General features: G+C 45.5%; 2 protein-coding genes across 3 annotated transcripts in view; one reads left to right on the top strand and one right to left on the bottom strand.

Moving 5' to 3' along the window:
• The first annotated feature begins 103 nt into the window (after positions 1 to 103).
• On the top strand, positions 104 to 5,409 carry napgb (N-ethylmaleimide-sensitive factor attachment protein, gamma b). 2 transcript variants are annotated; one of them, XM_056293399.1, is made up of 12 exons: positions 108 to 330; positions 866 to 933; positions 1,036 to 1,120; positions 1,207 to 1,224; positions 1,325 to 1,355; positions 1,448 to 1,557; positions 1,902 to 1,968; positions 2,063 to 2,133; positions 2,427 to 2,505; positions 3,419 to 3,498; positions 3,827 to 3,956; positions 4,940 to 5,409. In XM_056293399.1, exons 1-12 carry the CDS (start codon positions 275 to 277, stop codon positions 5,078 to 5,080), a joined length of 936 nt encoding a protein of 311 aa, XP_056149374.1. In that variant the 5' UTR covers positions 108 to 274; the 3' UTR covers positions 5,081 to 5,409. The 2 variants fall into 2 exon arrangements, with proteins under 2 accessions (XP_056149373.1, XP_056149374.1); XM_056293398.1 differs by lacking the exon at positions 866 to 933 and having other exon boundaries at positions 104 to 330; positions 1,036 to 1,224.
• Positions 5,410 to 7,524: 2,115 nt separating this feature from the next.
• Positions 7,525 to 22,575, bottom strand: part of LOC130124034 (piezo-type mechanosensitive ion channel component 2) — a 125,589-nt gene continuing 110,538 nt past the window's right edge. The window contains exons 43-53 of the mRNA XM_056293397.1: positions 21,879 to 22,026; positions 21,484 to 21,698; positions 20,707 to 20,865; positions 19,890 to 20,037; positions 16,213 to 16,401; positions 15,523 to 15,615; positions 15,065 to 15,234; positions 12,728 to 12,844; positions 12,250 to 12,329; positions 11,037 to 11,241; positions 7,525 to 9,807 (exon numbers count right to left, since the gene is read on the bottom strand). Of these exons, the coding sequence (XP_056149372.1) occupies positions 9,555 to 9,807; positions 11,037 to 11,241; positions 12,250 to 12,329; positions 12,728 to 12,844; positions 15,065 to 15,234; positions 15,523 to 15,615; positions 16,213 to 16,401; positions 19,890 to 20,037; positions 20,707 to 20,865; positions 21,484 to 21,698; positions 21,879 to 22,026 (1,777 nt within the window). The 3' untranslated portion in view covers positions 7,525 to 9,554. The remainder of the gene's footprint in view (positions 9,808 to 11,036; positions 11,242 to 12,249; positions 12,330 to 12,727; positions 12,845 to 15,064; positions 15,235 to 15,522; positions 15,616 to 16,212; positions 16,402 to 19,889; positions 20,038 to 20,706; positions 20,866 to 21,483; positions 21,699 to 21,878; positions 22,027 to 22,575) is intronic.

Here is a 22,575-nt window from a genome sequence, read left to right as displayed (position 1 = left end):
ATTTATTAACTGATCACAGTGGGAGGATTCGGTCTAATCAGCCATTATTATAACGTCCTCCGCCCTCGTTGCGTACTGAAAATCAGAATCGCGTTGCAGGTGCCTTGCGGCCTCAGCCGGCACCCGTAGTCTGCGACGGCGGTGACGACAGCGCAGCAGGGACGGTCGTTATAATCCCAACCCCGACGACGACCAGGTCCCGGCAGGTCTCACCCGGGTTTTGGCTTTTAGAGCGAGTCGTATTCCGTTCGGCGGGTCGGACTGTCGCGACGCCATGGCTGCACAGAAAATAAACGAAGCGCACGAGCACATCGCCAAAGCCGAGAAATGGTAGGTCGGATCTCGCCTGTTTTCCAGCCAGGAAATGACCGCCCGAAAAAAGGGGCCTTGCGTTATTTTGGCGAGGCTCTTTTAAAGGATTTACGGTGTTTGCGTTTATCGTCGGCGCATTATCAGACGTGTCGCGTCAGCCAGCCCGGTTCTCGTGATTTCGGCGTGCGCCTGTGGTCAACCGTAATGTAATGTAATGCGGTGCGGTTTGGAGACGGCCCTTGGTTCCGGGCGCCCGTACGGTATATAGTGTAACGTGCGTGGATAAGAAGACACACTGGCCGCCGGCTCGCGCGCCCGACCCCTTAGTCGAGCGGTTAGCGATGCCACCTGCGGTGCGGGCCACACGGGTTCGCTTCCCGGCCCCGGCGGTTCCCGTGGTTGCGTCGTCCCCCGAGATTCGCTGCAACACACTGTATTTACTGTTTATGTGCACACGTTTTTAGTGTGTGTGTGTGTGTCTGCCACCCAATGTTCCCCTCGGGGATGAATGAAGTATTGTGATATTCTGATGACAACGCATTTCCCTGTGTAGTCTGAAAACCAGTCTGACAAAATGGAAGCCAGATTATGACAGCGCCGCATCAGAATACGCGAAAGCAGGTAGGCTGGATGTTTATCCCTTTCTGTAAGAGCGCGCACACACGTCGTATCGATCCTTGAACCTCTGACCCGCTGTCCCGTTTGTCTCCCCCCGTTCCCCAGCTGTATGCTTCAAGAACGCCAAACAGTTCGAGCAAGCGAAGGACGCCTACCTAAAGGAGGCAGAGTACCACACAGAAAACAAGACGTATCCTTTTTCGTGCCCGTGTCTCCTCCGCGTGTCCGTGAGCCGCCACTGCCGATGACTTTTAATTTCCTCAACTCTTCCCGCAGACTCTTTCACGCGGCAAAGTGAGTACCCTTTCACTTTTCTGACGCAGAAAAGGTCACAAGCCATTCCGTCGTGTGTCTGCTTTTATGTGCCTGGGTTAAAAGATGCCTTCTTTTTCAGGGCAATTGAACAAGCAGGTATGATGATGAAGGTGGGTTTTGTTACAATGCACATGCACATCGTTATCATAAGCGTGGAGGTGGCACGAGTGCGACACTGGAAGACACTTCGCTTTGTTTGCAGGAGCAAAAGAAGATGCCCGAGGCCATCCAGTACATCGAGAAAGCCTGTATGATGTACATGGAGAACGGTACTCCAGACACCGCTGCCATGGCCCTCGACAGAGCTGGAAAGTGAGCTGATTTGATCGCATCATATGCTTTCGGCCTGTATGTGTGGATTTTATGTAGAACCGCCGCAGGACAAACTTTATATATTCACACTCTGTTTTTTTGTTGTTGGCAGTCTCCTGTCGATTTTTATTTGTTGAATATATAGGGGTGCGTTTGCCTTTGGAATCATTCCAAGATCAATACCAGTGGTTATTTACTGTATTTATGTCATGGGTTATATAAACAGTTCTCCCTTTTGCAGATATTGCTGTTATACTTGTTTTAAGTAGCACTACACCTTTCTGTAAAGTGTGGTTGGCCAGAGAAAAAGGAATGTCATTTAATGTAAACACCATTTTGTCTAGACTCATAGAGCCTATAAACCTGGATAAAGCTGTGGACCTGTATCAGAAGGCAGCTGGTGTGTTTGAGGTAAGACCAAGCTACTAGCGGAGATTCAGCTATGGAAAAGTGTAACTATTGGAAAGCGATATCCTAGTAACACATTCGTGCTTTTGGTCCAAAGAATGAAGATCGTCTGCGCCAGGCAGCCGAATTGCTGGGTAAAGCCTCTAGACTTCTGGTCAGGTTGAAAAGGTAAAGAAAATAACCACAGAGGATAAATCAATACCCATCACTGGCCAAAAGCTGGTAAATTTGTTTCTGGTGGCTTTCACTAGTGCACATAACTGACATAATTATAATAAAAATCTGATGTAAATATAAAGAAAGCTATCTTTGGGTGGGGGGGATTAGGGATGTCACTTGTGGATGCTGTGTTGTAGTTGCTGGGCAGCTTTATCTGAATAAAATTCATAATGATAAATTAAGTAATTGCATTAACTAGGCAGTGACGCAGGTTAAAGACACTATGCCATATTTCTAAACAGGCTTGATGACGCAGCAGTTTCTCTTCAGAAAGAGAAGAACATGTACAAAGAGATTGAGAATTATCCCATGTGCTTCAAGGTAAGTGACGTGTTTGTATTTTGGCTTACTGACTTTTCAGTCTCCAAATTTCTGAAAACATAAGGTTTTCGGACCATTCTGTTTACACTGATGCTATTGCCACAGTTGCTTTAGTCTGTTAGTCACCCTACAGGAAGCCATGATGGTGCCACAAGCTATGACACAGAAAGCATCACTGAATCTCCTTTATTGACACTGCTGTTGTGTATTATACACTAAACCACTATTAAATGAACACGACTATATAAAAGTACGCAGTCTGCTAAGGGCAGTAGTATGGTAGACATGTGTTTGGGGACTGCCTCTGAACTAAAGATCTTGGATTCAAGCCCACATGTTGACAAGCGACAGCCCAACTACACTGTCCTTGAAAGTAATCTGAACTGCTACCACTACTCCGGGTGGTGTTCTGCCACTGACCCTGTACTATAAGCCTCCCTATGTAGAAAACAATGAATCAGCTGAACATCAGTGGGTGGCACCGTGGCCCAGTGGTTAGCACTGTTGCCTCACAGCAAGAAGGTCCTGGGTTTGAACCCCAGGCCATCCCAGGTCCTTTCTGTGTGGAGTTTGCATGTTCTCCCCGTGTTTGCATGAGTTTCCTCCGGGTGCTCCGGTTTCCTCCCACCATCAAAAAGACATGCATGTTAGGGTTAATACTCCTGTCTGTGCCCCTGAGCAAGGCAATGGAAAGAAGACCTGGAGTTGGTCCCTGAGTGCTGCAGCTGCCCGCTGCTCCTATACAATAGGATGGGTTAAATGCAGAGAACACATTTCATTGCAACCTGTACAATGACAAAATAAAGTGGCTTTCGTTCTTTTCTTTCACCACAGGAATCAATAAAACATCACTCTACTTATTTTATTTGCATCATTCATGTATATTTGTCTTTGCTTTTTTTCCACTGTTTAGAAAACAACTGCCCAGGTGCTGATTCATCTTCACAGAGCGGATTTCGTGGCAGCAGATAAATGTGTCAGAGAGAGTTACAGGTACGCGAACCCTTCTTAATGTGTGGTTAAATTCTCTCCCTTTTGACATTTTTGATGGAAGGAAATGGTTGGACCCCCTTTAGGAGGTAGAGGCTTCTGTGTTATATAGCTTGAAGTTAACAAGATCAATCTTCTCCATTTGGCTACTACAGTCATGACGTAAAACACTATAGCCCCATATCAAAATGATTTATGTATGTAGGGATGAGTTATTATCTTGAGTACACCATTTATGGAGAGGGTCCAAGTGCATGTCTGCATATAAATCTGAAGGACTGTAACTTTAAGGTGAGGAGTGTTACAGGAAGTTCCGTTTCATTTCCTCCAGCCTCCCCGGTTACAGTGGAAGTGAAGACTGCGTTGCCATGGAAACGCTCCTGCAGGGTTACGACGAGCAAGACGAGGACCAAGTGTACCGCGTGTGCAACTCCCCTTTACTGAAGTACATGGACAACGACGTGAGTGTCGTTCCTCTGGCGGGGCTCGGTGTCGCTTTTGCAGTGTGCAGAGCGAAGTTTAGCGAACCAGCAGTGTGGTTATTTTGATGTAGATCTGCTGGGGTAGACTGCAAAAAAAAAAAAAGAAAAGAAAAGGTTTTAAAAAAAATGTAATTTATTCTAATTTTACGTTTTAAATCTTCTTTATTCTCTTAAAATTGTCCGAAACAAGTTAAACTGTGTTGTACACAAGTGGAATAATCCTACAGTTAAGAACATTAAATTCACTATGACAGCGAACATGAGGTTAACCTTTTTGTAGTGTACAACACTTGGCTAGCACAGAAATGTTGAGTTGATTCTCCTGTGTGTTGAAAACCCATCGTTTGACTGTAATAAGTTTATAATGGTAATTTTAATTTTACTTGATTTTACTTCATACATTTTATTATATTATAAAAATTATTATAAAATTTCTTTTTAAAGTCCATTATAATTGTGTTATCCTCTTTCAATGTTGTATTGTGTAAATTGCGTAAACACAACATCCATTGCAGGTTGTCCGTCTTGGGAGAGAGATCCCTCCTCTGTTGCTCTCCCTGAGGTTTCTCCCTATTTTTTCTCCCTGTTAAAGAGTTTTCTTTTAGGGAGTTGTTCCTTATCTGACGAGAGGGTCTAAGGACGGGATGTTGTGTTGCTGTTAAGCCCACGGAGGCAAATTTGTGATATTGGGCTATACAAATAAAATTGATTTGATCCTACAGAAATGGAGCCATCACCAATAACGAATGAACACAAGAAACATCTTCACCATTTAAGAAAATGTTGTCATAAGTCAAGTCAATTTTATTTGTATAGCCCAATATCACAAATTGGCCTCAGTGGGCTTAACCACAATATGCATCCCTAAGTTTCTTCTTTTGTACGTAAATCTGCAAATGAAGCTCTTTACAAATGTCCATCCCTCAATGCTGACAAATATCCTCTCATCATGTTTCTCGCAGTATGCCAAACTGTCCATCTCGCTGAGGGTACCCGGAGGAGGGGGCAAGAAAAAGAAAGCCGCCGCGGCTCCTCAAGGTGGCGCCAGCGGAGCGCCCGCTCCTGCCGACGAGGACGACGACTACGAGGGAGGCCTGTGTTAGCCTTCACCCACCCGTCTCCTACTCCCTTACACCGGTGGACTCCAACCATTTGCCGCTGAGGGTGGGGGGTGTATGCAGGTTTTGGGGTTTCATTCAGGCCAGTTATAGCGTCGGCCGGAGGAGGACGAGGGGGGGGTAATTGGTGAAATCATCGGGTGAAATGTTGCGTAAAAATTAAAACCTGTTTACACACGGCTCTCAAAGGCACGCGGTTGTAAAACCAGCATGTCCCTCCCTACCCAGTGTGCTAAATGGGTAAAAACCCCACACCCCTAAAATACATACAAGAGGCCACAGATCCGTGTCCCCCCTGGTCTTCGTCGTTCCCCCCCCAAAAAAAGAGTGTGATTATCTTCTGCCCGACCAGAGTTCACAATATCCACTTTAAGCAGACTTTTAATTTTGCGTGCAGAGTTCGAGGTGGATGATGGTGGTGGACGTAAACAGCCCTCGAACGTTCAGACTGGTTAAAATGTATCAACCGGAAACGCGCGAGCCGTTTCCTGGTCCGCGCGACACGGCGCTTTGTAAATGCCGCTAGTTCTCGTGTGTGAGTAGACCTGAGATTCCCCGCATTGTTATCGTGAAATCAAACAGACGTTGCCCGTGTGTCTTATGGGTGTATTGATGTATACATGTTTATTTGTACAGAAATCATATTTATTCGGTATTTTCCGCTGTGGGCTCTTGGGGGGGGGGGGAACTTAGCGATATGCAAATCGGTTCTCGTCTTTTGTCAGTGCATGTGTGTGTGAAATGATGAAAAGTGTATTGAATTGCAAAGTATGATTTTTTTTTTTGGATAGCAGTCTGTGGTAATAACATCAATATAGCAACATAGTGTTCACCATTTATTTGACTCGACAAGAAGAGAGTGAAGCATTTCGTGGAAGCAGCGGCGCCCCCAGAATTTTTTCATCGGGGGGGCCAAACGGGGCCACTGGAAATCTTGGGGTGGCACACCACAACCAAAAGCCATGACTAAATTTCGGGAATTCTATGATGCTGTTGTTAGTGTACTGTATAGGCTAGTGGAAAACTGTCAATATGAGAGTTAAGAAAAATATACATTATTGATTTAAATGAACAGCACCTAATGTAAAACATCAGCTAGAAGCATATTATGCATAATCAGAAGCATATTCTGCATATGCGACGCGTGGCTGGGGGGGGGGGGCAGGGATAGTATCAGGGGGGCCGTGGCCACCCCTTGGGGGCGCCACTGCCTGGAAGACGGAGCTCGTAGTTAGTTGTAGACCGTTGACTTTGTCTACCTCAAGGTGTCTGTCCTCTCTCCGCCTCACGTGCGAGCTGGCGACTGCCCAGCTCCAGCAGACCGCTGACGTTTACACCGGGTGAACAGGGTGGGTAAAAAGGGAACATAGTGTAAACTACTAAGACACGTTAGCCCCTAGCTAGCGGATCCAACCCTTTAGCCGAGCGGTTAGCTATGTCGCCTTGTGGTGCAGCACCCCTCGTATCGAATCCCCCACCGGGCATGAATATAACCGGTTACAATACTGTTGCGTGTTTAGTTTATGTTTGCTCTTGACGTTCCTCGCTGTTTTTTTTGGGTCCAATAACGGGAAAGAAAAGCTTGCTCTGTAGCGCCCAGTCTGCCGCGTTTCACCCCGGATATTGATCACGTGTGCCGGAAGCTACAGCGCAAGTCCTCTTTCCGCAAGGTCGAGTGGACGTATTTAGCGATGGCCCTGGTTCACCTGACCGCCATAAGGGACCGGGGTGCAGGCGGTGAAGTACACGTTTACATTGTTAGTCTTCGCTCAGTTTGGGCTGTAATCCACTTCCTGCACATTCCCCCAGAAGAAGAATCTCCCGCGTCAGTACACATTGTGACCCGCATGCTGTGGTCTTCATACAGGTTTGAAGAGGGCTGCTGTGACGCGTTTCCGGACTTGGAAGGATATGCAGCGACTGCAAAGCTTCTTAAAGCCGTATTACTGTTTGATGAGGCGACTAATGCTTCTGTTTTATGCTTTTCTCCCAGCCGAGCGTCGTCCTCGCTCCGGTCTCGATCCACGATAGACCTGCTTTTGTGATTGCCCCCCTATAACGCTGTGATGTACCTGTGCATTATAATGCGAGAGCAGAGCTGGACTGGAGTGTGTACTGATGCCGCCGTCTGTGGACAAATAAAAACGACAAACCCGCTGGTCTTGAGGCTCATTCGACACAACGTGTGCTGGTTCAGTCCTGTGTGTGTGGGTTAACGGCAGAAAGTTGTGCGGCTGAGACTCCGGTGAGAATTAGGAGGAAGGAAATAAACCTCGTAATTTAAACCTTCATCTTGGCAAAGTAGAGAGAAGGTCCCGTAGCATGCACACATATCCACAGGTATAGGTGATTTCTCATTTTTATCTCATTTTTATTTGTCGTTTTTTTACCCCCCCCCCCATTGTACCTGGCCAATTACCCCACTCTCCCGAGCCGTCCCGGTCGCTGCTCCGCCCCCTCTGCCGATCCCTAAAAACGCCCCTCTACTTGGCAAATCAAGGTCTAAGTTTATGGAATAAACTCATAATGTCAGCTTTCAGGAAAATATAAATAAATTCAAGAACCGTTTGCCCAAACCTCGCTTTTCTTTCTTTTGGGGGGGTTCCCTGCCTTCCCCCCCCCCCCCAATTGTATCCGGCCAATTACCCCACTTTTCAGAGCCGCCCCTGTCGCTGCTCCACCCTGGGCTGCAGACTACCACATGCCTCCTCCCATACATGTGGAGTCGCCAGCCGCTTCTTTTCACCTGACAGTGAGGAGTTTCACCAGGGGGATGTAGCACATGGGAGAATCATGCTACACCACCCCCCCGCCAATGGGGGACCCCCGACTGACCAGAGGAGGCCGTAGTGCAGCGACCAGGACACACACACACCCACATCCGGCTTTCTACCCGCAGACACAGCCAATTGTATCTGTAGGGACGCCCGACCAAGGCAGAGGTAACACGGGGATTCGAACCGGTGATCCCCGTGTTCACTGCCCTCAACAAAGCGTCCTCGGCTGGACTCTTTACTGCTCACAGGGTGCGTGTCGAGTCTGCAACATTAATAAACCCTAACTGTTATCTACATTCCGGGGGAAGCAAGAACCGGACGTGGGCGCGAAACTTGACACCTTTCCAGATGTTTTATTTGCAGATCTCGAACTCTTTTATCATACCACATTGCCTTAACATACAGGTACGGTTTCACATTTCATTCCACCCCGAGCCCTCCCCTAAAATCGTGTACACGTAATGAAAATTAGACATGGCAATAATGAAGGTTTCTTTTCATGCTACAGTTTCCTCTAATGCATAGTTTGGAACAAGGGGCTTTGTGTTAGCGGCCCGTTGTGCGAGTGAAAGGTTGTTTTTCTGACTCCTTCCTCTCGAGAAGTCGGTGGGTGAATGGCTGCTGGGCATCACAGTTATTTGTGAGACTTGAGCTTTAAAACCGCAACAGGCGGTTACAAGCCATGTGCAACGGTTTACCGTTTACCCCCCCCCCCCCCCCCCGCGATACCCTGATTGGCAAACAGCCCTGCCCCGGGGCCGGACTCTGGCTGATCTGCAGGTAATGTGGGCGTACGATCAGCAATAAATCCCATTAGTTGTGAGGAGAATATTATCCCAACGTGTTTCTCCCATTTTGTTAAAACAGAGCTGTGTCCGCTGTGTAGTTCACATACCGGGGATTTTATCAATCCCACAGATTTCTTGAGCGCTGTCCACGTTAAATTTCATGCTGTTTAAACAGTTTCCATTTGTTTACCGCTTTCATAGTCTAGATTCATCGAGGGCGACTGTAAGGTAAGCATCAGCTCTGAGTATACGCGGCGAATGTCCGCTCGACCTCCTCCTGGTAAAAACACCGCTCTTCCTGAGAAAGGTGTGTGGTTGGTTAATGACAGTTTCAGTTCCCGGTACAAACAAAATAAGGCAAGATTTGTATTTTTGGTAACGTGTTTTGTGTTGCGCCTCCATTAGTGGCTCTACGCGTCGCCGTGGACGTTAAAAAAAACAAAACGAGTATCCGTTGTGTTTGCTTTGTCTCGGTGAGAAGCTGCCTCCTCGTTCTGTCCGTCTTTCTCAACGCAGCCGGCCTCAGGGGACGAGCGCTCAATATTGCACAACCCCACAATGTGAGAGTTCCAGTTGGAGAAGATTGTAAAATATGGTTTTGTGCTCATTACGTCCATCGTTGTGCACTCATCCATCGGTGGGAGGCCCTCGGGCAACACTGTACTGCTGCCGTTGGAGATGATGGCGAGGAGAAGTTAGTCCTCGGCTGCCTTGTCGGTCCCTAGCGGGGGGTAAGGGGATGGTGGTGAGCTATTTCTGCGACAGTGTCATCTCACCACCCGGCATCTGAGTCGGACCTTTTACACGGCAGCCCTTCACTCAGTTCAGTAAAACACGTCTTCCCGGTATTTGTGCATGGGGGGTGTCGGATGGGACAGGTCAGGGGATGACCGTTCACTGGGACTTTTCCCGGGTCCACTTGATCATGGTCTCTGGCGAACGGTACAGGAAGATGAGTTTGGCGTACATCTCTTCCTCCAGGTCCAGCTCCCCGGTCTCTCGGACCAGGAAGATGTCTGTGCACAGCTTGAGGATGCGGTCCACATTGGGAAGCTCCTCGAACATGATGGTGTGGGAGATGCCGCTGAAGAACTCACGCACAAACCTGCCGATGACCAGCACCACTGAGGCATACAGGCCCATGATCCTGGATGAGATGGGAGAGAGAAATTGTGAAAGAACAGTAGACAATATCAGGACAAATACAAGGAACTTTGCTGGTCCTGTAGCTCCCCCGAATTAAACATGGGCCTCATGCAGTCAATGTTATTCCATCGACTTTTTGGCAAGGCCCTTCCATGCTGAAAATAGGGTGAGGGACAACTGCGATTTTCATTGAGCCAGATTTATGAGTCCTCGAGAGCCTTTGAAACGCCCAACAGAATGATATACAAGACTGTGAATTTCACTTCTGAGATAAGTGTGACTTTGCACTTCAACATGTCAGATGTAGGACCAAGAATCACTGGAAATATAAAACCCGGTGTCGTGCAACAGAATCACGGAAAGTTGAATCAGTTCATCTGGACCCAACTCATCCAAGTGACCTCTTGGAAGAGGTCACTTAGATGAGTGATGAAATGCTTCTCTCCATAAACGTTGGGTCCAGATGAACTGATTCAACTTTCTGTGATTTCCTTACCTGGATTACTGAGCATGCTTTAAGACGTGTACCAGAATGCCCCCCCCCCTTTTTCTCCCCAATTGTATCTGGCCATTTACCCCAAGCCGTCCCGGTCGCTGCTCCACCCCTTCTCTGCTGATCCGGGGAGTGCCCCGACCGACCAGAGGAGGCGCTAGTGCAGCGACCAGGACAAATACCCACATCCGACTCCCCACCCGAAGACTGCCAATTGTGTCTGTAGGGACGCCCGACCAAGCTGGAGGTAACGCGGGGATTTGATCTGGCGATCCCCGTGTTGGTAAGCAACGGAATAGACCGCCACGCCACCCGGACGCCCTGCAGAATACTTTTTAATCTCAGTCCCTCCCTCAGTGTGCGCACACACACACCACTGTGGCAACTTAGCAGAGCCATGGGCAGTCGACAATCAAATTCGCATCAGTCAGTCAGTCAGTAACTACAGAGACGCTCCTACTCCTACTACATCGACCTTTCCTACAAGTCACGACTGTCAGATTAAACCATATCTCACCCAGCTGTTTTAGACAATTAATTAAAAAGGAAAGTTCTGTGGTTTTAAAAACTTAATTTGAATCTAAGTATGAGTATTCAAGACTTCGCTGGACACGACCCTCATCTAGTAGTCAGTGAGAACTATATACCACCAGAATCTGAATCTGAGTCTGTATTGGTTGATGCTTGTCAGGTGGGACTGTACAGATACTGGACTCCATCCCTGTCTGGCCACTCACCCGTATCCGGCCAGGAAGCCCAGGCTGGGCGGGCTGACCTTGTCGCTGAACACATAGACCTCCAGGCCTGCGTGGTACTTGATCTTGAGGTTCCTCTTTTCGATCAGGCCCGGCTCCGTCTGGTTGACGATCCACCACTCCTGGATCTCGTCGGTGTCGCCGTTGTCCCGCTCCAAGGACAGCGTTATGTCCATCAACGCCTCACCTGCAAACATTAGGGGGAAGTCGAATTTAAACAAAAGGAAGCTTCCAAAACACGCCGCATCCATTTTGTTTCCTGAAATTGGTCAGGAAACCCCACCCACAAACGCCATCCTTTAAAGTACAAATAAACATCCTAAGATGACTCAAGGCTTTAATAGCACTTCATAACTTGCAGTAGTAAGGGGTGCATTATGACCATTGACACCTCATCAAAATATAACACTCAAAACAAAACTTTGTGTTGTAGCCATTTAAATGAGTTCTCAATTTTACTGCCTGAAATTCCCTAATCCCCCCCCCCTTTTCTCCCCAGTTGTATCTGGCCAATTACCCCACTCTTCCGAGTTGTCCCGGTCGCTGCTCCACCCCCTCTACCGATCCGGGGAGGGCTGCAGACTACCACATGCCTCCTCCGATACATGTGGAGTCGCCCGCCACTTCTTTTCACCTGACAGTGAGGAGTTTCACCAGGGGGATGTAGCGCGTGGGAGGATCACGCTATTCCCCCCGCCCCCACTTCCCCCCGAACAGGCGCCCCGACCGACCAGAGGAGGCGCTAGTGCAGCGGCTAGGACACATACCCACATCTGGCTTCCCTCCCGCCGACACGGTCAATTGTGTCTGTAGGGACGCCCGACCAAGCCGGAGGTAACATGGGGATTTGAACCGGGGATCCCCGTGTTGGTAGGCAATGGAACAGACCGCCACGCCACCCGGATGCCCAAATTCACTCATCTTTATTTCAAAAATACAGATTTGACCTTTCAAAGCACAGCTACTGTAAGCTAGTGTCTTGTGATGACTCATAACTTCAGTAGTAGCTTGTGAGTTTTCTCGTTTTCATGCCAGCACTCCTGTTCGACTTTGCCACTACCAAGTAATGCAACCGCTACACAACAGCTACGGTCGGCCCATTCTTTACTCCCAACAAAAAAAAAAAAACAACAAACAAACTTTGAAGCCGGGGAGCTCTTGGAAAATGGAGGCCCTTAACAAAGCGATAACTGACCTTTATAAAGCTGCTCAACGGGCTTGGCATCACCTTCACTGGGGGCTCGCAGATAACGTGGGAAAACATCTTTTATGACCCTGCAAAAGACCACAGCACAGCAGGGCGTCACCAAGGGAAAACACCCGCTCCATCCCTATGGGGTTTTTTATTACGTTTTGCTGCAGAACAACATGAGCAATGTAGGTGGGGTCCATTTCTTCCAACAGACCCCAGGCTCATGCCTCTGCACACTTCTGCAAAACAATTCATTCTTTTAATTCAGACTCTTTTTTATGTTCACAAGGTACAGTATAGTGAAGCACATGGCAAAGTCATACCCCAAAATATCTTCCATGACTGAATAGATTCTATCCAATACAGGAGAACTGTACTATCACTTCCCCAGAGCTTCACCTCTATAGCTAGCAACTGTAAAGTACCCGATCAAGTAAAATGATGAAAAATACGCTATAGTATACTTTAGCAGTATACTTACACTGATTCATTGCTGATTCCATTTAGGAGCTGGCTGAGCTGCTGCTTTGTCTTGTCGTCCAGATATCTCACCCGTTTTCCTGACGCCATTTCAGCCTTGGCTCCCAGAGTGAGGTTCCTTATTGGATGACATGAATAAGAAAACGCTGAAATTCAGATGGAATTCACGCAAAAATGCATGACACACCTGGATAGACCTACGGCGGTGTGTCTAACATACTACCCTACTGCCCGTCTACCCCCCAAAATTCTCACCAACTTCTACCACTGCACTATAGAGAGCATCCTGACCATCTGCATCTCAGTGTGGTACGGCAACTGCACCTCAGTAGACCAGAAAGCTCTGCAGCGGATCGTCATGGCGGCCCAGCATATCACCGGTACCCAGCTCCCAGCCATAAAAGACATTTATCACAAACGCTGCCTTCGAAGGGGTCTGAGCATCAGCAGAGATCCCACCCGACCCAAACATGGACTGTTCTCCCCCCTGCGCTCTGGGAGGTGCTACAGGAGCCTCAGAGCCTGCAGTACCAGGCTCAAAAACAGCTTCTTTCCACAAGCTGTTGCCCACCTGAACCTGGCAACCCAATGAATGTCTGTAGATATTTTTAAATATTTTGTACTCCAGCTCTTTTTTTTTCTCTTTTTCATAAACTTATTTTTAGCTTTTGGTCCTCATATGTGTATATCTTATACTGTGTTTGCTGTGTTTGTCTGTATCTGTCTTGCACTGTTTGGTGAAGCCACAGCCCCCATTTCATTTTTAACATGTGCCTGCACATTGTTTTTAATGACAATAAAATTGAATTGAATTGAATTTAAGAGTTACATGAAGGTACGCTGACAAGGTATTTTAGAAATACAGAGGTTTTTGTTTTTTTGAATTTGATGCAGAATCACCATTTAACTCAATAATACCGCTCATAATGTCAGACATGGTGCCAGCAGAATCCCACATATAATACAATGAACGTAAAGGAGCTTGTCTTGATAATGTTGGTGCATTGCTGACAACTAACAGTGTCACAGTACAGAGTGCCAGACATGGTACGGTACAATGGCACCTCATAGTTAGTGAAGGAGTACGGTGCAGAAACTACATCTGATGGAAGACAGTGAATATATCCCTTCACATGAGCTCAATACACACGAGGAGACATGCTCTCACCGAGTGCATTCATAGCATGAGGTAAGCTTTAAGGTTCACGTGGCCTCGAGTGCTCGGTCATGCCGATCTGCCCTGTACAACATCAGGAAAATTAGACCCCATCTGTGTCAGCATGCAGCACAACTCCTGGTACAGGCTCTCATTATGTCACGCATTTCCTACTGCAACTCCTTTACTGGCAGGTCTCCCTCTGCATGCACTTTCAAACCTCTGCAAATGATCCAGAACGCGGTGGCGCGTCTGTTCTTCAACCAACCCAAAACGGCACGTCACCCCCTGTTTAATCCCTCCACTGGCTCCCAGTTGCTGCCCACATCAAATTCAAAACCTTGATGCTCGCTTACAAAACGGCAACTAAAACGGCTCCCACCTACCTGAACTCCCTCGTTTAGGTCTACACTCAATCCCGCTCACTACGCTCTGCCAATGAAAGGAGCCTGGCACCTCCGCCACAACGGGGCCCTAAATCACTACCAGACTCTTCTCTTCTGTAGTTCCCCGGTGGTGGAACGAGTAACCAAACTCCATTCGATCCACGGAGTCCCTCTCCATCTTTAAGAAGAAGCTAAAGATCCAGTTCTTTCTCGAACACCTCTACACCTGATGGTATTAATAAAATAATAATAATAATAGTAATCACTTCTATGCACCCTATACATTGCCTTTGTGCTCTGCCTGTTGACACCTATGTCCTATCAGACTTGAACCTAATTTTTTTGACACTTACTTGCATTGGTCACCTCCTGACTAGACCCTTGCTTGTGTTGCATTAACTCTCAGATGTACGTTGCTTTGGGATAAAAGCGTCTGCTAAATGAAATTGTAAGGTGCCACGGAAACATTTCTTCAATGTTTGTAATGAAGAAAAGCAACTAGCTAAATAGTTTGTGTAGCGCACTGTAGTCTGAATATACTTATTAATACAGCATTGCAGCAGAGATATAAAAGCAGCAAACATTTTATCATTACTGAATACCATGAACAGAACTGGTGGCATCAGTGTAGTGACATAAAATAGTCAATGAGTTAAAACGTGTATACTGATGCACAAAATAGAGATAACAGGATCTCACAATCAGGGTAAGAAGGTGAAGAAACCTATTACATGATAAAGAACACACTATAGGAATCACTCCACAAATACACATTCAACATTTTACTGCAACGTACCTTTGAATGGACCAGGATACTGTCATGGGCAGCTGCTCTTTGGAGCTCAGCATCCTGATCAGGTTGGTTCTGCTGGGGGGGCTGATAGTCCACAAGGAGTTAGAACTGCCCTCGAGCTCAGCGATACACAGGTCATCTGGTGTGTAACCCCCCAGCCACTGCAGCGCTTCCTAGCAAAGCAGCACAATCACAACATCATGTGGAAAAGCATAGAGTGGAACAGAGTAAACTATCCTGCAAACACATGCACACTTCAATGTCCATCAATAACCAGGAGACAAGAGTTTACCTCTTGGTAAAATCACAATACATTAGGTACTGCACTTGATATGCAATCAGTATCATTTACATTCACCCCTTTCAGTACAGTTCTGTATACAGTATGCAGCGGGGATTTTCTTTAAGTTTGAATTAAAAGTTTATCCAGAGTATGCAGTACACAACATGAGCACACTTACCTCTTTACCATAATATGCCTTCAAAAAGACGTCGTATTCCTCCAAAGACACATTCTGCAGCTGGTTTTGCTGAGCGCTCATTGTAAAGATGGGCTGTAGACACAGGAAACAGGGTCTGCATGTGTTAAGGTCAGAAGAGATTTCCTGTTGTACATAGGTCCTCAGTTTTTTTTTTCTGTGTAACTGACGTTTATCGAGGATTAATCTGTTCTCAAGCAGTGCGCCCTGCTCTGTGCTATAGGTGAGGTTACACTGCATTTTGTTCTGTGGCTAGTGACTCAGTTCTGTATTGTGTATTTCTCTTATAATGTGTCAGTAGCAAACAACCCCTCATCCATTGTCCTTAATTGTGAATCTATCATTCAGTGATGTGCAACAACAACAAATCCAAAGAATTCAAACAGAAAGGCAGCAGACACACAACATACTTGTCGACATATGCCATTTCCAAACACCTTCAGTAGACATCGTTCATTATGATCCCTACAGAATTTACTGAGGAGTGCGAGCCAAGTCTTTAGGGAGGCAGGGCATCAACCAACAACTAAAGCATTTGTTACAGTCAGCGCCACTCAAATCTGTAATCTGATAAGTCAGGTTACGCTTTAGGGAAGCCAAAATAATAAACATAGCGTCTTTAAACAAGCCATAGTGATTCTAGGTCTTTATACACGCTCATAGTGATTCTACCTGAAAGCCAGCCAGGGTGATTTTAAGCGAGACGTCCAGGGGTTTGTTGACCACTCCGGCCACAGACTTCACCAGGGACATGAAGAGCAATGGGAACCAGACGATGCAGATGAGAAGCATCACGATCATGCCTCCCATCCCGTACTTCACCACCTTCTTCTTCTTCTGGCCTCGGGGCTGGGGGTACCTCTGCGGAAGAGTTCCAAACACACAGTTGCAAAAAATGATCCATCTCGATGCGACGATAGAGCTACCACCCTGAAGGTCATCATTACTGACACCTATGGTGATAACTGGTAAGTGCACAATTGTTTGAGCCCACCGAGCAGGGCCGTCTTCACAGCATTATAGGCAGTGCACTGGGGCCCCTACCTACACAACCACTCACAGGAATAAAAATGTAAATGGTCCATTAAATTAAATTAACATTAATATTGTTCATTATCTTTAGTAAAACACATGCTAAATATGCATTTTCCAATAACAAATATTTACAGTTTAGTATAGTATTTATTTATTTATTGACAGCAAGTCACAACATACATGGATTAGCATGGGACCCCTATGCTCGTGGGGCCCCCGGGCAACTGCCCAGTGTGCCCATGCATTAAGACAGCCCTGCCACTGAGTCCCAGAGATACAGCCGAAATTATATAGTCACAATGCTGTTATGTTAGTGACTCAAAAAAAAATTATATATATACATATACATATATATATATATATATATATATAAACAAACAAATAAATTTTAAATAAAAAACATGTTTAAACCTGGATTTAAGCTATTGATTTTGTTGGTAAAGGTCTCGTATGAGCTGTTGCTGCCACATATGCTTGTTAGCCATGACTTCGCTTTCTTCTTCAAACTCATAGCGATCTGCCTGATTGTTTTGCATTTGCTGGCTGCTATGGTGAAGACATAAAATGTTATCCACTGAAGAAAAAAATGACGAGGAAAGTCCTACCTTATGATAGAGATGAACTATAAAAAAATAAGCAAGTATGAAGACGTTCATGGTTCGGATACTCATGGATTAGCTGGTCTTTAATACGCCAGTGATAGTAAGCATCAAAAAGGACATTTTTTTGCATGCACTGTAAATCTTAAGGGTTGTAGCTTCAAGTAAAATAAATGAATAAATAAAAATTGGTTGGTACAATTTCATGAGATAATTTTGTGAGTTTTCAGTGCAAAATATCTTATTTCCAGTATTTTGCTAAATTTCTTTTAAATTTTAATTTAATTTAATTTTCTTTTATCCGAGTGTCATTTTCTTAGCATCTGTGGGGTGTTCTGCCTTGTTTAACGATGTTGTTTCTAATGTCTAATCCCTTGAACAGGTGACACTGCATTGGAAACAAGGAGTTCTAGTGCTCCACTGGCTGGTTAAAATTTTCCATCATTTTGATAAAAATAAGATTTTAGGATTGAATAGGACACTTAACGACTTGCAAATATTGACGTTCCTTTGCAAGTGAACAAGTTGGATCTACTGCAGAGGTCCAGATCATTTACTGTGCCCGTTTGCAAGGTCTCCCATGGCAGAGCAGGTGAACATAATCTGAGTGCATTATAGTTGATATGTTTATTTGTTGATATATGAAACTTCAGTGCCAGCCTGGCCTTGCACAATCCCCGATGACAGTTCCCCTAATCCTCACCAGAACAGTCTAAAGAATACAGAATGTTTAAAGGGTGATTCTGCCAAATTTTACTTTTACATATTATTCTGCAAAACAAGGAACTTGTTCATTGTTAAATACAGATACATACTGTATACAGAGTTCAGACACTTTTTCACCATTGGTTTTCAATGACTTCTCTGAAGCTTTTAGTTTAATTTCCACAGCTAAAAGAAACTACTTTTTTTTTTAGTTGGTGCCGTGTTTTAACCTGACATACACTATATGGACAAAAGTATTGGGACAGACCTCTTAATCACTGAATTCAGGTGTTTCATTCAGACCCATTGCCACAGGTGTATAAAATCAAGCAGCTAGCCATGCAGTCTGCATTTACAAACATTTGTGAAAGAATGGGTCGTTCTGAAGAGCTCAGTGAATTCAAGCGTGGTACTGTCATAGGATGCCACCTTTGCAATAAGTCAGTTTGTGAAACTTCTTCCCTGCTAGATATTCCACGGTCAACTGTAAGTGGTATTATTGAAAAGTGGAAGCGTTTAGGAACATCAGCAACTCGTGGCAGACCATGTAAAGTCACACAGCGGGGTCAACGACTGCTGCAGCTCATATTGCATAAAAGTTGCCAACGCTCTGTTGACTCAGTAACTGCAGAGTTCCAAACTTCCTCTGGCATTAACTTCAGCACAAAAACTGTGTGCCGGGAGCTTCATGGAATGGGTTTCCATGGCCGAGCAGCTGCATGCAAGCCTTACATCACCAAGCACAATGCCAAGCGGAGGATGGAGTGGTGTAAAGCACACTGCCACTGGACTGGAGCAGTGGAAACGTGTTCTATGGAGTGACGAATCACGCTTCTCTGTCTGGCAGGCTGATGGACGAGTCTGGGTTTGGTGGATACCAGGAGAACGTTACCTGCCTGACTGCATTGTGCCAGCTGTAAAGTTTGGTGGAGGAGGGATAATGGTATGGGGTTGTTTTTCAGGGGCTGGGCTAGGCCCCTTAGTTCCAGTGAAGGGAAATCTTAATGCTTCAGCATACCAAGACATTTTGGACAATTCTACGATTCCTACTTTGTGGGAGCAGTTTGGGGAGGGTCCATTTCTGTTCCAGCTTGATTGTGCCCCAGTGGACAAAGCAAGGTCCATTAAGACATGGTTGGGTGAGTCTGGTGTGGAAGAACTTGACTGGCCCGCACAGAGCCCTGACCTCAACCCCATCGAACACCTTTGGGATGAACTAGAAGGGAGATTGCGAGCCAGGGCTTCTCATCCAACATCAGTGCCTGACCGCACAAATGCTCTTCTGGATGAATGGGCAAAAATTCCCACAGACACACACCAAAATCTTGTAGAAAGCCTTCCCAGAAGAGTGGAAGCTGTTATAGCTGCAAAGGGGGGGACCAACTCCATATTAATGCCTATGGATTTAGAATGGGATGTCATAAAAGCTCCTGTAGGTGTAATGGCCAGGTGTCTCAATACTGTTGTACACATAGTGTAAGATGTCAGAGTCAGTCTATATTTCAAACACTTTTTATAAGCCACTCTGCAATAAATGAGTAACAGACAGACACCTAACACTCACGGCCACAACAGTTCCACCTGCTGTTACTCTTTTCTTTTTTTATGTTAAACAGTTTTAAAACTTTTCCAAAGTTTTAATTTTCAAAACCTTTTTTCCAGGGCCTGTTAATAGTATTTTCTAATTCACTGACTCGTCCAGGTTTTTTATGAACCCTGTATGTACAGACAGCTGTTGATATTTTTTTCCTTTCTGTTGTCTTTAAGCCAACAGTGACTTTATGATGAAGAGTGGAAGGACTTTGTCTTGATCGCTGGAACAAAGTGCTCAAAACTTTGTGAGAAACAGGCAAAAAGAGCCTTGGGAAACTTCTGGGGGAACAGGCAAAAAGAGCCTTGGGAAACTTCTGGGGGAACTTTTGGCCCTCCAGAATAATAAACCTTAGGTCACTTCAGACAGATAACAGACACAGGCCTCCCCGAAAACAAAAGCCCTGTCATGAGTCAGACCTTCTCCGACTCCCTCCAGCATTTGAGGACAAAGATGTGAGCGTAGATGTCTTCCACACAGATCCAGCTGGACAGAGACAGAGAGGTGTCGGTCCAAACCCAGTCCATCACAGCCCTCAGCTCTGTCAGGAAGGGAACCAGGCGGAACCTGGGAGACAAAAGTTTTTTAGTTAAAGTTATTTGTTTAACTTTTAGTTAAACTACTGGGCTCAGGAAAATCAGATACGATCAATTTAGAGATGTTTGCCAGTGGTATTAGTATGAGTGCAGGGACATCACAATGACTTCGTAACTCACACGGTACAAAGACAACAGGCCCTCACACATGGTATGAAGGGGACAGTTCAAGATGTCAGATCCTCCTCTCCACAAATAAACAAGTGAGTGTATGAAGTGCAAGCATTGCATAAATACTGGCTGCAGTGTAAGGATGGTGTGGTGAGCCTGCTGGTGCACTGGGTCAGCGTACAATGAGGTAGCAATACTAAAAAAGGATGAATTATGAGGATTACAGAACATGGGAAGAAGCACTGTAATCACATTATTTACACACCTCTACTCTCTCTCTCATTTAAGGGTGCGCTTACTTCTCACAAATAATCAAGCAAATTTACCTAGACATAGGATTACTGTATAACCAGTGCTGATTCCCCCTTTAATAAATAATCCTGTTTATGTGACCTCTCATACAATGAACCACTCTCATTCTGTCTGTCCCCATCCATGTCCTTATGAACATGTTTAACTCTAGACTTAAAAGTTGGGGACACTGTAATAAGACCCAGAAAGGGCAGTCCCCGTTCCCTTAATAACTCACCCTTGAAACAGGAAGAGGTTGACATAATTGTAGCTCTTGGTGAGGAAGTTTCCCAGCACGCGGGTAGGATAGCCACAGCGGATCTGATAGGCCGACAGGCCAAAGTAGATGCATTTGACAAAGTACCACATCTGAGCGACCGTGTTCTCGTTGAAACGCCTACAAGTGGAACAGAGGCAACACCCAGTCTGAACAGACGGCAGAAGGAAGACATCGATATGTTTTACATGAATGCCATTTATGTACTAAGTACTGTCTGTAAAGTGCCCCTCCAGTGACAGTACAAACAATCTGTAAAGTTTCAAACAAACAATACAAGAAAGTAGATGGTTTACAAACCAAAGAAAGAATCAAAACTGTCTGCTGCTACAGATAAAGGCACAGCCTTTCCAACTCTCATTGGACCTAATTTGGACCAGGCCTATGACTGATGGAAGATGTCATGTATCACTCTTTTGTCAGACATTCTTTTTGGCAATTGTACATTTGTTGGATAGGAATATGAAGTCTGACAGGAAGAGTGGAGTGGAGAGAAAAGGGAAGACATGTAACAAAGGTCCTAGGCCAGATTTGAAACCTGGAAGTTGTGCTTGGTTCTAAGTCAACAAGGTATTTGCTATGTGGTTGCGCAACTAGGGCAACTCATATATATCCCTTTTTAAAATGAAGGAGTTCTTTAGAGAGAAATTTAGAAATCTGAACAGGATGATGGAAGAACTTGTGCTTGCATTTAAGACAAAAAAATATCTAAAAACAATTTTAAGACTGTGTTCCTACTTTTCTGTGACCATTGGCAGGATGAAGAACATCCAGAAATGAATGCCGAAGACCAGGATGACTTGGAAGATGACCTTCCCCATGACAGACTTCTTAAGATAGAGGGCCCGGTCCACCACCATGGTCCCAAACTGGATCAGCACCATCACCAAGAAGGGCCCTGGCACCTGGTCCTCTGACAGGGACGAGGTGATGTCTGCTGCAGCCGAATGTTTCTGCAGGAGTGGATAAGAGACGCTGGACATGAGCTTTCATTATGATGGATGTGGAACTAATCTGAATTTGTTCCTGGATTGAAGGAAGCTGATTGGATTTAGTCATAAAGGCAAACAATTTCATGGTGGTGCGCTAAGTTTCATGGCCGTTTAATCTAACGTAATAGTCTTACGACTCACGCCAAAGGCCCAGAATCCAAACACGATGATGATGAAGTCAACCGTGTCAGCAAGGAACATCAGCACATAGACATCTGTTACGGCGCTGTACTCGGGATGGATCAGGTTATAGAAGAACTGGCGAATGGGCAGGTAGATTTCAAAGGCTCTACAAGAGACAGTAGATAATAGGGATTTGTGGGTGGTGAATTAAACACCTCTCGTTCATTCGATCTGCGATGTAGTCACAACAGTCCCCAGCACGGCTCCTAGTTTGCTGTCATACAATTTTCATTAATATTAATTTATAAAGGAACATCCATTGAGCACGTATACAGAAAAAAGATCCCATACACTGTGTGCAAGGCGCAGCGTTTTCGGTTTTTATTTTTCAAAGCCATCCAGCATGCCGAATTTCGCCACAAGAGGACACTGTTACATAACTTCACACGAACAGGAACAACTTTTGGATCCATGGAAACAGTTTAAAAATCTGTGTATTTTTCGTTGAAAATAGGTAAAAACCAAAAACGCTGAGCCTTGACTGTGTGTAATACCAGTATAGAGGACTCAAATGACAGGCTGACATTTCAATCTACAAAAGATCTCCATCAGGACTGTCCAATGAATAAACATCAGGACTGTCAGTCAAATAAGCATGTATACTACTTTTCTGTATACACATTTGATCATCTATCCTGCCCCCTGATGATACTAG

Source organism: Lampris incognitus, chromosome 14, assembly GCF_029633865.1.
Source record: "Lampris incognitus isolate fLamInc1 chromosome 14, fLamInc1.hap2, whole genome shotgun sequence".
NCBI lineage: Eukaryota > Metazoa > Chordata > Actinopteri > Lampriformes > Lampridae > Lampris > Lampris incognitus.
The sequence above is the reverse complement of the archived record's forward strand: the minus strand, read 5'-3'. Positions and strand labels throughout refer to the sequence as shown.